The 14,679-nt window shown below is 44.7% G+C and overlaps 1 protein-coding gene across 1 annotated transcript in view; it reads left to right on the forward strand.

The window, feature by feature from the left end:
* The first annotated feature begins 1,657 nt into the window (after positions 1-1,657).
* The window catches only part of KNDC1 (kinase non-catalytic C-lobe domain containing 1), a 98,461-nt gene continuing 85,439 nt past the window's right edge, over positions 1,658-14,679 (forward strand). Inside the window, exon 1 of the mRNA XM_073685208.1 lies at positions 1,658-1,948. Within this exon, the coding sequence (XP_073541309.1) occupies positions 1,814-1,948 (135 nt within the window). The 5' untranslated portion in view covers positions 1,658-1,813. The remainder of the gene's footprint in view (positions 1,949-14,679) is intronic.

Below are 14,679 nucleotides of genomic sequence, written 5' to 3' on the forward strand. Positions count from 1 at the left end.
TATACTCACCTTCCGTTGTCCTCCTGGTGTTTTGTCTGCTCCGTCCGGTGTCTTGCATTGCCCGCGCTGTTGTGAAGGACCTGCCATGACGTCACTGAGTCATGTGACCCATCACATGGCTCAATGACGTCACCGCAGGTCCTTCACACCACCGCGAGCAATGCAAGACACCGGACGGAGCAGACAAAACACCGGGAGGACAACGGAAGGTGAGTATAAACTTTATTTTTTATTTTAAATTCTTTTTTTTACAGTTTCTATGGTACCCAGGTCTGGATGAGACTCTCTCCTCCAGACTTGGGTACCATCCGCACATAGAAACGCATAATATCCGTGTGTACAAATGTACTGACATGGATATTATGCGTTTCAATGCAAGTCAATGGCGGCGATTACGCTGCGTGTCCGCAAAATTAATGGACATGCTGCGAATTTTTGAGCGCAGCATAAACGCTGCGAAAAAATCCGCAGCATGTGCATTGACATTGCGGCTTGTCATTGGGGACCATGGGGGGCGGATTGCCAAGCGTTTCCCAAGCGTTTATGCTGCAGAAATTCCACAGCATAAACGCTTGGAAAGCGCATAGTGGGAACACGATGCGTTTTTCAAGCGTTTACGCTGCGGAATTTCCGCAGCGTAAACGCTTGGGAAACGCTTGGTAAACCTTCCCCCATGGTCTCCAATGCAATTCCACACTTTCAATGCCCATGCTGCGTATTTTTCCGCAGCGTTTATGCTGCGCTCAAAAATCCACAGCATGTCCATTAATTTTGCGGAAGCGCTGCGTAATTGCCGCCATTGACTTACATTAGAACGCGCCAATTCCGCAAGACTGCATCTCTACTTGTGTAATTGGCACGTTCTAATGTGCGGATGGTACCCGGGTGTGGAGGACAGGAGACTCTCCTCCACACCCAGGTACCATAAAAAAAGAATAAAATAAAAAATAAAGATTATATTCATCTTCCGATGACCCCCGGACTCCTTCTCTTCGCTTGCCGACAGATCGCGCAGGACTGGAGGACCTGCGCTGACGTCACAGTCATGTGACGGCAGGTCCTTCAGTACAGCGTACCGTGATCTGCTGGCAGCCAGCACAGGAGCGTAGCAAGACAGTGCGGGTCATCGGAAGGTAAGTATAGGTTTATTTTTTTATTTTTAACCATTCTCTCGGGTTACACTATATAAATCCATGCCGTTTGTATGGATTTATATAGTGTGACCTAGATATCACAAGCACTTTTCAAGTGATGCTAAAATCGCTTGGAAAGCGCTTGTCAAACCGCATGCGGAAATGCAAGTGAAGAACGCTTCACATCCGCATGTCCCTGGCAGGAAAACGCATGTACAATCTGCATGTACAATCCACATGTACAATCCGCATGTACAATCCGCATGTACAATCCGCATGCGTTTTTTTCTGCCAGGGAGATGCAGAAACGCTCAGGAAAAAATCCTGAGCATTTCTGCATCGTGGGCACATAGCCTAACCCGGCAACCACAGAACACCGCTCCATGTAACGGAATGTCAGGAAGCAGCCGCTCAAGAGAGCAACCGCCAAAGGTTGCAATCCACTCTACTGCCCCCAGAGGGCGCTGAAGATCTAATATGATCGTACAGGAGGCGGGGCGGCACTGACGTCACGTTACCAGGTGACGGGAGAGACGCTGAGATTAGTCGAAATGCGGAAGCGATCGGATGCTGCGCATGAGCAATAAGGCCACTTTCAACAATTTTTTTTTATTTCAAAGCTGACGATCTGGCCGTGTGATAATCGCGGAGCTGGCAGCGCTGCTGCTGCTGCGGCCGGGATGGAGGAGGCCGAGGAGGTAGACGTGCCGCAATATTACCGGGAGGACGACGAGGACGAGGGGGCAGAGGAGGAAGATGGAGGCTGCAAAGAGTTTTATGAATTCCAGCCTCTCCCGACCCTGCTGGAGGATGAGGTGAGGGAGCCGCCGGCTTCTCCTGGGTGGGATGTGTCAGGCAGACACCGGCCACCTGTGGCTCCTCGGGATGGGACTACAGCACCCAGCAGGCCGAGGCTGCCATGTTGGCTTGCTGGGATTTGTAGTACTACCCTCCTGATCTGTCATAGGGCAAGTGGGAGACATGCAGCAGGCCCTGGCTGGCCTGGAATGGTGGCATGCTGGGACTTGTAGTACCACACAGAAAGAAAGCTTTAGGTTACATGATCAGGCAGTGATGGTCTATTGGGACCTGTAGTGCCCCAGGGGCTAGAAACAGCTATAGTTTACATGACCAGGCTGTCAGGCAATGCTGGGATTTATAGTACTACTGATAAGTTTAGGCTGTAAGACCAACTGAATATTAATCATGGGAGTTGTAGCACCTGACCTGACAGCTAGAGCGCGATGTGTCTAAAAGCCAAGATTCACTGGGCTGGGGTAACTTGCTGAGACTTTTAGTACCACTCCCGTTGCATGGACGCAGTCTCCTTTATCCTGTAGACTTGGGCAGAAGATCTGTGATTTCCACCCTTACGTCTGTCTGTATAGCACAGTGGGGGTGATGATTGTGGGATGCTGGGAGTGGTAGTACCTGACATACTACATTGCATTGGTTGTGTATGGCCACCATCAGACCTGAGGAGTAGTGCGCCAGGAGAAGGTCCTGCTGTGCCGGCCGGGGACGTCTGTAGAGATGAGATGCTTTGCTCGGGCTGCAGACAATCCCATCATGTACCCGCTGGGGTCACACTAGTGCACGGCGGCCCCTTGTTCACCTGTGTCTAGCTGTGGTTTGGGGATAATGTACTTCAGTGTTGGGGGCACCAGGGTATGACATTGAATATTGAGACCACCCTGGTGGGCTCCTCTCTTGGGTTTCAGCTCTAATTCCATCCATGAATGACCCCTTATAAGTCTGTCAGGAAACCTGTGGTCGGTCCAGACATCATAGTCTGTACTTGGTATCGCAGACATGACCACTGCGGCCGATCACTGATATCAGCAGTGTTGCCTGCATATCCCGCACCTCTCCCCTGTGGCCATTGATTGGCTCATAGTTGACACATTATCACTGTAAGTTACCAACAGCAGTGCAGATTTATATTTATTTATTTTATAGCATTTTCTGCCATCAATTACATTTTTTTTTATTCCTTGAGAAACCCTTTAGAGGGGATGTCTCCTCTACAATAAAGGAAATTATGGATAAAATTGTAAAGTTTTTGTAAAACCGAGTAATTTTAGTAATTTACTTCTTCTTAATAATCCCCTCTGTTCTCAAGAAGAGGGAAGTGGTGGGTTTCCTAGGCCCAGGTGTTACCAGACCCTCATGGAGCCGCCTTATTTTCCGTTGCAGTGAAACATCTGGGGGTTTCCCTCTATAATAAGTGCTGCGTTATCACCTGGGTAAATTGTCACCATCTGATTGGTCTGGGTCTGAGTACTGGGACTCCCATCTGAGGCACAGAGCTAAGCAGCGTGCAGTGCTCCTTCTAGTTCACTCTTGTCAAATCTTCATCCCATGACTGTGACTATGGTTCCCGCAGTCCTGATCACAAGCTGCACAAAGTTTCTGCATGGTGGGAAAAAAAAGCCAATTATTTTTTCAGATTCTGCACAGAAATGCTGAGGATGAGTAAAGGGCTGGCAACTAGTCTTTGGCAACTCGGGCTCCCGGTTGCGGGGCGAGGGCTCCGGCTTGCGACAATTCAGGCCAGCAGCAGCAGAGCGGGAGGGCTGTGGGGCTGAACAGAGGTGTCGGGGATTAGGATCTAATGCATGCTCCCACGATCTCGGTGCAGTGCTGACCATCTCTATAGGATAGTGCACGTTTGGCCACCACTCCTAGTCCGCAGTAGCCGCCGATCCACTTTGCGAAGAGTCTCTATGGGACTGACTGCAGTAGACGAGCGATGCACTCGGCTGTCTCTGTCTCATAAAGAGTGAGTGAAGTAGCAGAGCATTTTTGTCACTGCGTATATCCAGCACAGATCCCCGCCTACTCTGGAAACGGTGTTTGCCCCTTTTGCTAGTCACATCCCTGCTGCAGTCTGTGATTGACTGCAGCGGTCAAGTTTCTTTATGGGTGCGTCATTGGATGTTACCAAGTTATATGCCAGTATACTCTACTGGAAATCCCCCTTAAATCCTAATCTAAAGGTTTTGCGTAACAGTCCAGATACTTTTACTTTACCTTTTACATATTTTTTATCACTTTTGTCATTTAACTATTATTTATAATTTTGCCAGCTGTCCTGAAACAGAGTAATGTAACGTGTACATCAAATGTGTCCTGGGGCAGCTGCCGTTCACTGTCATTGGATTCTGATATACAGTACAGACCAAAAGTTTGGACACACCTTCTCATTTAAAGATTTTTCTGTTTTTTCATGACTATGAAAATTGTACATTCACACTGAAGGCATCAAAACTATGAATTAACACATGTGGAATTATATACTTAACAAAAAAGTGTGAAACAGAAAATATGTCTTATATTCTAGGTTCTTCAAAGTAGCCACCTTTTGCTTTGATGACCGCTTTGCACACTCTTGGCATTCTCTTGATGAGCTTCAAGAGGTAGTCACCGGAAATGGTCTTCCAACAATCTTGAAGGAGTTCCCAGAGATGCTTAGCGCTTGTTGGCCCTTTTGCCTTCACTCTGCGGTCCAGCTCACCCCAAACCATCTCGATTGGGTTCAGGTCTGGTGACTGTGGAAGCTGGGTCATCTGGCGTAGCACCCCATCACTCTCCCTCTTGGTCAAATAGCCCTTACACAGCCTGGAGGTGTGTTTAGGGTCATTTTTCTGTTGAAAAATAAATGATGGTCCAACTAAACACAAACCGGATGGAATAGCATGCCGCTGCAAGATGCTGTGGTAGCCATGCTGGTTCAGTATGCCTTCAATTTTGAATAAATCCCAAACAGTGTCACCAGCACAGCACCCCCACACCATCACACCTCCTCCTCCATGCTTCACGGTGGGAACCAGGCATGTAGAGTCCATCCGTTCACCTTTTCTGCGTCGCACAAAGACACGGTGGTTGGAACCAAAGATCTCAAATTTGGACTCATCAGACCAAAGCACAGATTTCCATTGGTCTAATGTCCATTCCTTGTGTTCTTTGGCCCAAACAAGTCTCTTCTGCTTGTTGCCTGTCCTTAGCAGTGGTTTCCTAGCAGCTATTTTACCATGAAGGCCTGCTGCACAAAGTCTCCTCTTAACAGTTGTTGTAGAGATGTGTCTGCTGCTAGAACTCTGTGTGGCATTGACCTGGTCTCTAATCTGAGCTGCTGTTAACCTGCGATTTCTGAGGCTGGTGACTCGGATAAACTTATCCTCAGAAGCAGAGGTGACTCTCGGTCTTCCTTTCCTGGGGCGGTCCTCATGTGAGCCAGTTTCTTTGTAGCGCTTGATGGTTTTTGCAACTGCACTTGGGGACACTTTCAAAGTTTGCCCAATTTTTTGCACTGACTGACCTTCATTTCTTAAAGTAATGATGGCCACTAGTTTTTCTTTACTTAGCTGCTTTTTTTCTTGCCATGATACAAATTCTAACAGTCTATTCAGTAGGACTATCAGCTGTGTATCCACCAGACTTCTGCACAACACAACTGATGGTCCCAACCCCATTTATAAGGCAAGAAATCCCACTTATTAAACCTGACAGGGCCCACCTATGAAGTGAAAACCATTTCCGGTGACTACTTCTTGAAGCTCATCAAGAGAATGCCAAGAGTGTGCTAAGCAGTCATCAAAGCAAAAGGTGGCTACTTTGAAGAACCTAGAATATAAGACATATTTTCTGTTTCATACTTTTTTGTTAAGTATATAATTCCACATGTGTTAATTCATAGTTTTGATGCCTTCAGTGTGAATGTACAATTTTCATAGTCATGAAAATACAGAAAAATCTTTAGATGAGGTGTGTCCAAACTTTTGGTCTGTACTGTGTATGTATGTATATATATATATATATATATATATATATATATATATATATATATATATATATATATATATATATATATATATTATCCAGATGTTAACCTGTTAAATACATGTCATAAGGACGCCCTTCTGGTATAGGTTTGACTCTTAGAAAGCTCTGGAGATGTCATACAACTATTTCGGCTAAGGGGCCCCGCTGTACATCCCTGAGCCTTTCCTTCCATGTGGCAATCTCCTTCGGATGCTGTATTTCAGAGTAATTTTTACTCTAGACACATAGGGGAGAATTATTAAATGACTTGTGATAGTTTTCTGGTGGGAATAAAGTTTCTAATTTTGCCACATTTGTGTGTCTGTCTGTGCATAAAAAATGTGCAACTTTTTTTTGTTTTAGCTTTTTTTGCCACTCTAGCCACTTTTTAAGAAAGTTTGCAGGGCTGACCCTCAGACGTAATAGACTGCATCTGGGTGTGTCACCCCCAAAAATGATGCACGTCAGAGCACATGTTCGCTCTGTTGGCACCATTATAGTCTGTGGCCCCATCAGCACATACGCCCGAATCCCGTCTTGCTTGGTGTTCGGACATAAGCCCCGATGGGATCAATGAACACGGTGTGAAAGCAGTCACATTTTGTACCTCCATACAGTGTCCTGTACAAAGTCGGCCTCACAATGAACTACGGTAATGCCTGGAAAAGAAAATTGATCAGAACTCATAATTAAAAGCATTTTATTTGCCTATATAGTGCATCATGGGCTACTATTAGTATTATTAAAAATGTTGAGATATTTATTTTTCCTTCCCCTTAATGTAGCTTGAATATCCCATGATTCTTCTGGCTATGCAGTTAGACTGGAGTCTTATCACTTTGTGCTTGTCCTGCTCTGAGTTTTAGCCAATGGCTGCAGTTGTACTTTTTGGCATAGAACTGCTGTATTTAGGTTATAAAACACACACCCCTATCTCACAAAACAGAGACCCAATGCAGTTGGTGTATCTTATGTGATGCAGCTTCAGCCTTTCTCCCTGCCTTCTGCTTGTGATAGGTTTTGTCCTGTCAGATCTTACAAGCAGGAGGCAGGAAGACAGGTTGAAGTTGCATCTCATAAGAATACACTGGAGATTCTGCACCTGGCAGTTACAGATTAGTTTGTCTTTTTTCGGCCTTATAAACTATGTAACTTATAAACTATGTAATAAAACAGGCAGTCTGAAAGTGCACCAATCCGCTTTTTACAGCTTCCACTTCAACTGGATGTGTGCGCTCAGCTCTGTACACTTTGTAGAGGCAATTCTCAGCTACAGCTGCTCAGTTCCATTCACTTAGCACGAGGGTTGTCCACATTTTAAACCCTGCAGAGAGGCAGCTACACCGCTAAACAATCCCATGATACATACTCTCCTTCTGTTCCTGTGCTGAGCAATTCCATTGGATTATGGTACAAGAAGTGCTGGAGATTGGGTTGAATTAAGGGTCCAGGTTTTGAGGAATAATGGAGATAAAAGGCTGGTGTCTTTTTGTGATGTTTTCCAGGCCTGGCTTAACAGATGTGGTTTTAATGCAAACTTATAAATGCATTTTGGGAATTAATCTGATTGTTCAAGGCAAAGCATTCCATAGGCCTGGGGCAGCGTGAAAAATGTGAAAATAAAATAACTTGCAGACAGGAGAGTGAATTTTATATTCTGGTTTTGAAACCTTTTATGATCCACTCCTGACATTGGGTTCAAAAACTTGATCAAACGGTAGAAGCACCCTCAAAGTCTAAGTGTTGTGTTCGCCCATGTAAGAGTGGACTGTTGTCACTAGACTCCATGATTGTTAGTGATTTCTCTAACGGAAACTCATCAGAAATGTCTCATTGTGTTTGGTTTGCTCCTTTTGTGAAAATAAATTCTCTTCTCCATTTACATAGTTATATAAGGAAATCGAGTGATCTGTACAACTGCTGAGTGACCTGTAAGGAGTGGAAGCAGACACCTTGGTGATGCACATAGCTCTGCCGTGTAGATGGCTGGCATGAGCACCGCGCTGATAGTCGAGAGCGTGGACCATTCTACAGCAGGTGTAATGCTAAAGGGGAAAGCACTGCTCACCCTTGTGCTTCCAATCTATTTTTGGACTGAATCAAAATCCTAATTTATTTCCAATATTGATATTGTTTTCATTCCAAAATCCATTGGGAAGTCCAATAGTTCTCTTGGGACAGATTGAAAGTGAGCGATTTGTGATGACTTTACATGTACAGTATTCAGCCACATTTTAGGGTCCATACTACTCCTGGAATGGCCAGACCTCCAACACTTGGCACCCCTCCACCGGTCCGCCTGTGGGTCGCGCTCCTTCGGTCCGCCTGTGGGTCGCGCTCCTTCGGTCCGCCTGTGGGTCGCGCTCCTTCGGTCCGCCTGTGGGTCGCGCTCCTTCGGTCCGCCTGTGGGTCGCCCTCCTTCGGTCCGCCTGTGGGTCGCCCTCCTTCGGTCCGCCTGTGGGTCGCCCTCCTTCGGTCCGCCTGTGGGTCGCCCTCCTTCGGTCCGCCTGTGGGTCGCCCTCCTTCGGTCCGCCTGTGGGTCGCCCTCCTTCGGTCCGCCTGTGGGTCGCCCTCCTTCGGTCCGCCTGTGGGTCGCCCTCCTTCGGTCCGCCTGTGGGTCGCCCTCCTTGTGCACTTTTTAGTGGCTGCTCCCGAGTCCTGCAGATCAAGCTCCTATTCTCTTCAATAGGAAATGATCTGCAGTACCTGTGCTGTCTTATATCCAGCCACCGGTGATAACATCTCTGATTGATTGTTGCCAAGTATCCGGTCTTACAATATTATACTGTTGAACTATCCTAAGAATAAATCCTCATTATAAAGGTAGTGGACAACCCCTTTAAGATTGTATCAGCATAGTACCCTTCACAAGAATGGCACTGACTTGTAATACCAGGCATAACTTGTGGACATAAGTGGAGCTGTGTTTTTGAGGAAAATTAAAAAGCAGACCTTTTCTTCCCTGACATCCTCATGGAAGAGTTTTTGGATAGGGAAACTCTTTCCATATGTTAAAAGATGAAGGTGCCACTGCTGAAAATTTCCAAATTGATTAAAAAAATGCAGAAGAGTACCTAAATCTGGCTGATTTTCCACCAGTTTGCATCCCAGAGCTTAGTTGTGCCATACACATTAGATGGCTATTGGATGAACGATGCTGTGCCCGATCATTTGGCCAACGGCCATCTCCACCGACTCTCTCATACTCTTGCTCAGCCAGCGTCTTGTCTCAGGGAGAACATTGTAATCGGCATCCACCTCTCTCCTGACCATCAGCCAGATGGCGCCTCTCTATGCATTTGATGGTCGGTCAAATCTGTCGATATCAGCGGGTTCAGCTGAAGTAGGTTTTTTTTTTTTTTTTTTTAAATTGCTATTGTATAGTACATTTGTTTGATGCTGCAAGATCTTCCTGTGTATATGATATCCATTGTGCCAGACAGACGACAGCTCTCCACTGCTTACAAACTTTGTTCATTTGACAGCCGTCTGGATGCCATTAAAAGGTGTCATGTCGTTCTGTAAATACTCATTGTCTACAACACAAATCCAGCAGCTGACACATTGTTTTGTTCTTTCCCTGCTCACTGGACTCTGGACTATCTGCTGCTCAGCATGTGAAACAGGATCCCTGCATGTACAGTGAGGGGAAGGCAGAGTCTGAGCGGTTAAGATAGTAACATTTAGTTCAATAAGGGGTTGTCCTAGTAGTGGACAACCCCTTTAATAACCCTTGTAGCATCATGATTCTCTTATTCTTTCTGCAGGTTCTATACATGTATACTTTCTCCTTAGGGATTTAATATACTATTAAGGATATATAGGATTTGTATATACAACAAAAGACTGCATCTATCTGAATCATTGATTTCTATCAGAGTTGTCTAGCCATAATCTGTGACCTGTGCAAGGATTATTGTACAGGGAGGGGGAGGAGGTGAGCTATGACTTATCGCATGTTGTGAACGGTGAATCCTGTCTTAACTCTCACTGTAATTCTGCCTGTTGATGATGAGAGAATCTCTAAAATGTGACTTTGACCTGGAAGCTGAATTCTGGTACAGGGAATTATAGTTTTCTATTGAAAGTGATCAGTGTCCCAATGCCGATTTATACAGATTTATTCTTAAAGGGAATCGGTCAGAAGGATTTAACCCCACTTCCACCCTATTCAAAACTATTTATATGCACATGTAGCTCTTTTAAAGACAAGTCCAGTAATACATTTACAGGGCCGGTCTTCTCCTCCTTTACTAAGATATCAGCGTTTGAAATGATATGCAAATGAGACTGTAGATCTGAACTGAAGCCTCTGTCACTCCAGCTCTATTGCCTGCCCAGCGCTGCCTCCTACTGTATTACTCACCTGATGAAGTGGACACACTCAGCCCTAGGTCCGAGTGGGTATATGGGCCCTGAGCATCAGTGCAGCTGTCAGGATGACACGTGGAGAGCGAGGACGGGACGTCCTCAGGAATCTTGGGAACAGCAGGACAAATGCTGAGAAGCCAACAGGGATAGAGATAAGTAACATGGTGTGCACAGGAGGAGAAGAGTAGCACTAACTTCTTGAATAACAATCAAGAGACACAGGTGTGTCCTAAAATTGGCCATAAAAGGCCTAGGGAGATGAGGTCACATGCCAGGCAACCTGGAAAGCCCGATGTGGAGCACAACAGAGTGCAGCGGACCGAGGTGAAGGGAGGAGAGCCTGCACCCGGGACAGCTGTGTAATATTCTGCTTGACTGACAGCCTTTATTCTGTGTTACTTCAGACCAAGGAGCTGTCAGTCAAGCTGGAGGAGGTGTCGTTGGGCAGACCATAGAGCTGGAGTGACCTAGAGCTACACATGTAGATAAATTGTTTGAAGAGGAAGGGTGGGGGAGTGAAATCCCGCTGACAGATCCCCTCCCAATGATCCGCTTCAAAACCTATGAGCGTATGCATCTCTGTGTGTTAAGTCAGTTTTCTAATTTAGAACAAAAAAATAATTTTATTTTCCAATTATTGGCTTCATTCTCCTACAGGATGCGAATTCCATGCATTTAAAGGGGTCATCTAGGAGTTAGATACTGATGACCTATCTATTATTATTTAACGGCCTTCGGCTCCATCTTGAGTCATGGTAACTTGATGGATGAACTCTCTGTAGGAAGGTCGATCTTGTGTAAGCCTAGATAGGTCCACCAGGATCTTCATAGCCGTTATCTTGATAGTAACAAGCCATTGGGTTTCTGGTGTTCCTCATCTCCTTGTTCCTTCTGTTCTTCTGACCATGATGTCCTTCTCCAGTAATTTGCTTTCTTCTGATGTGTCCAAAGTAGGCAAGTCGTAGCTTGGTGATCCTTGCTTCGAGTGACATGTCTGGCTTGATTTGTTCCAAAATTGATTTGCTTGTTCTATCCTTAAGATCGGAAATCTATATCAGATCAATGGAGGTCCAAAATCCCAGCATCCCCACTGATCATCTGTCTGGAAGTCTCACAGTGGCCTTAAGTATAGTGTGTGTAGCCAGGACACCACGGCTCCATACACTGTGTGGTAATGGTTCTAAGGTGCCGTTTATTAAAGTGAATGGAAGTTGAGCTGCAGTACCTAGAACAGCCACTACTCGGTGTATTGAGCTTTTGTGTCCTGGGTACTTACACTGTTTGCTCTTTGCAGGATCTGTAAACTGCTGATCAGTAAGGGTGACTGGCAGTTTTATAAAACTTCGCCATCTGTTGTACGGATCAGTATAGACTCCAGATTCTTTACTGCGCAGCAATGTTGGTGTAGGAAGCGATTCATCACTTCAGAGTTTTACTACGATCGTTGCTTCTACGTCGTGACTGGACCGGACAAGCCCCTCTATAAATCAGTGGGGTTACTGGTATCTGTTCACAATGGATCCATCACTTCGTAGTTATGACCGGACAACCCAATGTGGATGTGAAGAAGAGGCCCTCAATGTCCTGTTAAGGCGTTAGATGTTGTCCACTATTTTATCATTGACCTATCATTAGGATTGGTCATCAATGTCTGATCGGCCGGGGTCCAGCACCCAACACCCCCGCCGATCAGCTGTTATTGGTGTCGGTGGCGGCTGCCGGCCAGAAGTACTCACTTACCGAGCTGCTTCGCCTTCTAGTAGTGGCTCCGCAGGGTGCTGCACATCCACTTCCTATTGATTTGAATAGGAGGCAGATGTGTAGTACCCGGCCTCGGCCACTACCAGAAGATGGCCAGCTCTGCAAGTATTTCTGGTCGGTGGCCACCGATAACAGCTGATCAGCGGGGGTGTTGGGTGTTGGACCCTGGCCGATCAGACATTGATGACCAATCCTAAGGATAGGTCAATGAGAATGTAGTGGACAACCTCTTTTAGGGCATATGCCATAAGCTAGTGTGACCCCGGCCTTATTGTTGTAATATAAATGGCAAAAGATGATCTCCATCGGTTCTACAAAATTTGCATACAATAAATTGATCAAATAGTACAAGCAAATATATGAAACTTTGTAATATATCTTATCAGAGAGAACTTTTTTTTTTTTCTCCATTTATGAGCCACTTTTCCTCCACAGTAAACTCCTCATTCACTCAGGAAGGGGGAAGCTAAATTCACTCTTGGTCAAACCAAGAACTCTGACGCTGACTGAGGTCAGATTACAGCTGCCTATTGAAGTCTATGGAAAGGAGCATAGTGAAATAATAGGTTGTGCAGTACCTTTCTAGTAAGTGTTCATCTCACCCCACCACTATACTGCTCAGTAGTGCTCCATGATGTCCTTCATGCTGCTGCTTCTGAGCATGTTACATAGCACATCAAGCAAGACATGAGAGATTTTCTGAGTGTAGGAGACATCATAGCAGCTAGTCTTTATCCACAAGCTCAGAGGCAACTGAAAAATAGTATGAACCAGCAGAAGAGATAACTAGGGAAAAATGCCGGACATAGTTATTTGGACAGTGACCGAATTTCCATGATTTGGGCTCTGTATACCACTATTTTTTATTTAAAAATGAAACAACTGAGATGCATTTGAAGTTAAGACTTTCAGGTTTAATTAAAGAGGTTGAACAAAAATATCCTGTGAATTACAACTATTTTTCTACAAAACTTCCTCAGTTCAGGGGCTCAAAAATAATTGGACAAATTAACTTAAATTACCATAAATAAAATGTTCATTTTAAATACTTTTTTTTTTTAGAGAATCCTTCGCAGGCAATGACTGCCTGATGTCTAGAAGCCGTGGACATCACCAAACGCTGGGTTTCCTCCTTTGTGATGCTTTGTCAGGCCTTTAATGCAGCTGACTTTAGTTGTTGCTTGTTTGTGGGTCTTTCTGCCTTGACTTTTGTCTTAAAGAAGATGTCCACTACTTGTAGACTTAGATACTGAGACACTTACATCCTGGAGAGTGTTCTTCACTTGGGTGGCTGTTGTGAAGAGGTTTTTATTCACCGTGGAAAGGATTTTGCAATGATCCACCACTGTTGTTTTCTGTGAAAGTCCAGGCCTTTTGCGTTCCCAAACTTACCAGTGCGCTCTATTTATTTATTTTTGCAGAATGTACCAAACTGTTGATTTGGCCACTCCTAACATTTCTGCTATTTCTCTGATGGATTTCTTCTTTTCTTTCAGCCTAATAATGGTATGTTTCTCTTCCGTTGAGAGCTCCTTCGACCTCATGTTGTGGGTTCACAGCAACAGCTTCTAGATGCAAATGCCACACCTGGAGTCAGCTCCAAACCTTTTACCTGTTTAATTGATGACGGATTAACGATAAAATAGCCCATTAAAGAGCTTTTGAGATAATTGTCCAATCACTTTTGGTCCCTTTTTTTTTTTTTTTTAAAGGCAGCTACATATTAAAGAATTTGTAATTCTTAAACCCTTACTCCAATTAGGATGTGAATACCCTCAAATTAAATCTGAGAGTCTGCACTTTAAGCATATATTGATTATATGGACATAACTATAAGTCCATACCATGGCCTTAAATAGTGTTATTCCTTGTAAATCCAAAAATGACAGCCCATTCTGAAAAGTCAATGTAAAAGCCTTGGAGTAGTTTGTAAAATGGTTGTATACAACTATGTTATATGATTGGACATATTTAAGCTAGATGTCCAGTCCCACCATATCCATTTTAGTAGGAAACCTTCAAATAACTTTTATTATTGCTGCAAAATGTATTTTTCTGCTTGTGCTTTTGTTGCATAGGTAGCACCATGCTCATTAGTATTAATTAGGGCACAGTCTCGCCTCTATTGGTTATTGGCAGCCCTGAAGACCCATATGGTTCATGTAGCAAAGATCTTCATAGGAAATCACCTCTGAGTGGAGTCCTCGTATCCAGAGTAGAAATTTCTTTTCATACTTTATGCATTGATCACTCAATTATAGATCAAAGATGCACGGCGCTCCCACATCTTCCTTCTCCTTTAGAAATTATCATATTTTTTTCTGTATTTAGAGCTGTCACACCAGCCAGACAAAATATAGAGGATCTGCTTTTATCAGCACGTTTGGTGTGTTATGTAGGTCAACAGCGTGTGGGATGTATAAGGTTGTCCTACAAGTAATGAGGCTAATCCAATTGTACGAGTACAAGACTCTGCGTTCTCTGTTCGTGATACATGAACACACTAGAAAACAGACCCTCGTACCTGAGCCTCCGCGACCAGTATGGGTTTTCCTCCCTATGTGTTAGACAATTTATTAAGCACAAACCT

Source organism: Phyllobates terribilis, unplaced genomic scaffold (genome assembly GCF_046119375.1).
Source record: "Phyllobates terribilis strain yellow unplaced genomic scaffold, ASM4611937v1 Scaffold_5__5_contigs__length_657084704, whole genome shotgun sequence".
Lineage (NCBI taxonomy): Eukaryota > Metazoa > Chordata > Amphibia > Anura > Dendrobatidae > Phyllobates > Phyllobates terribilis.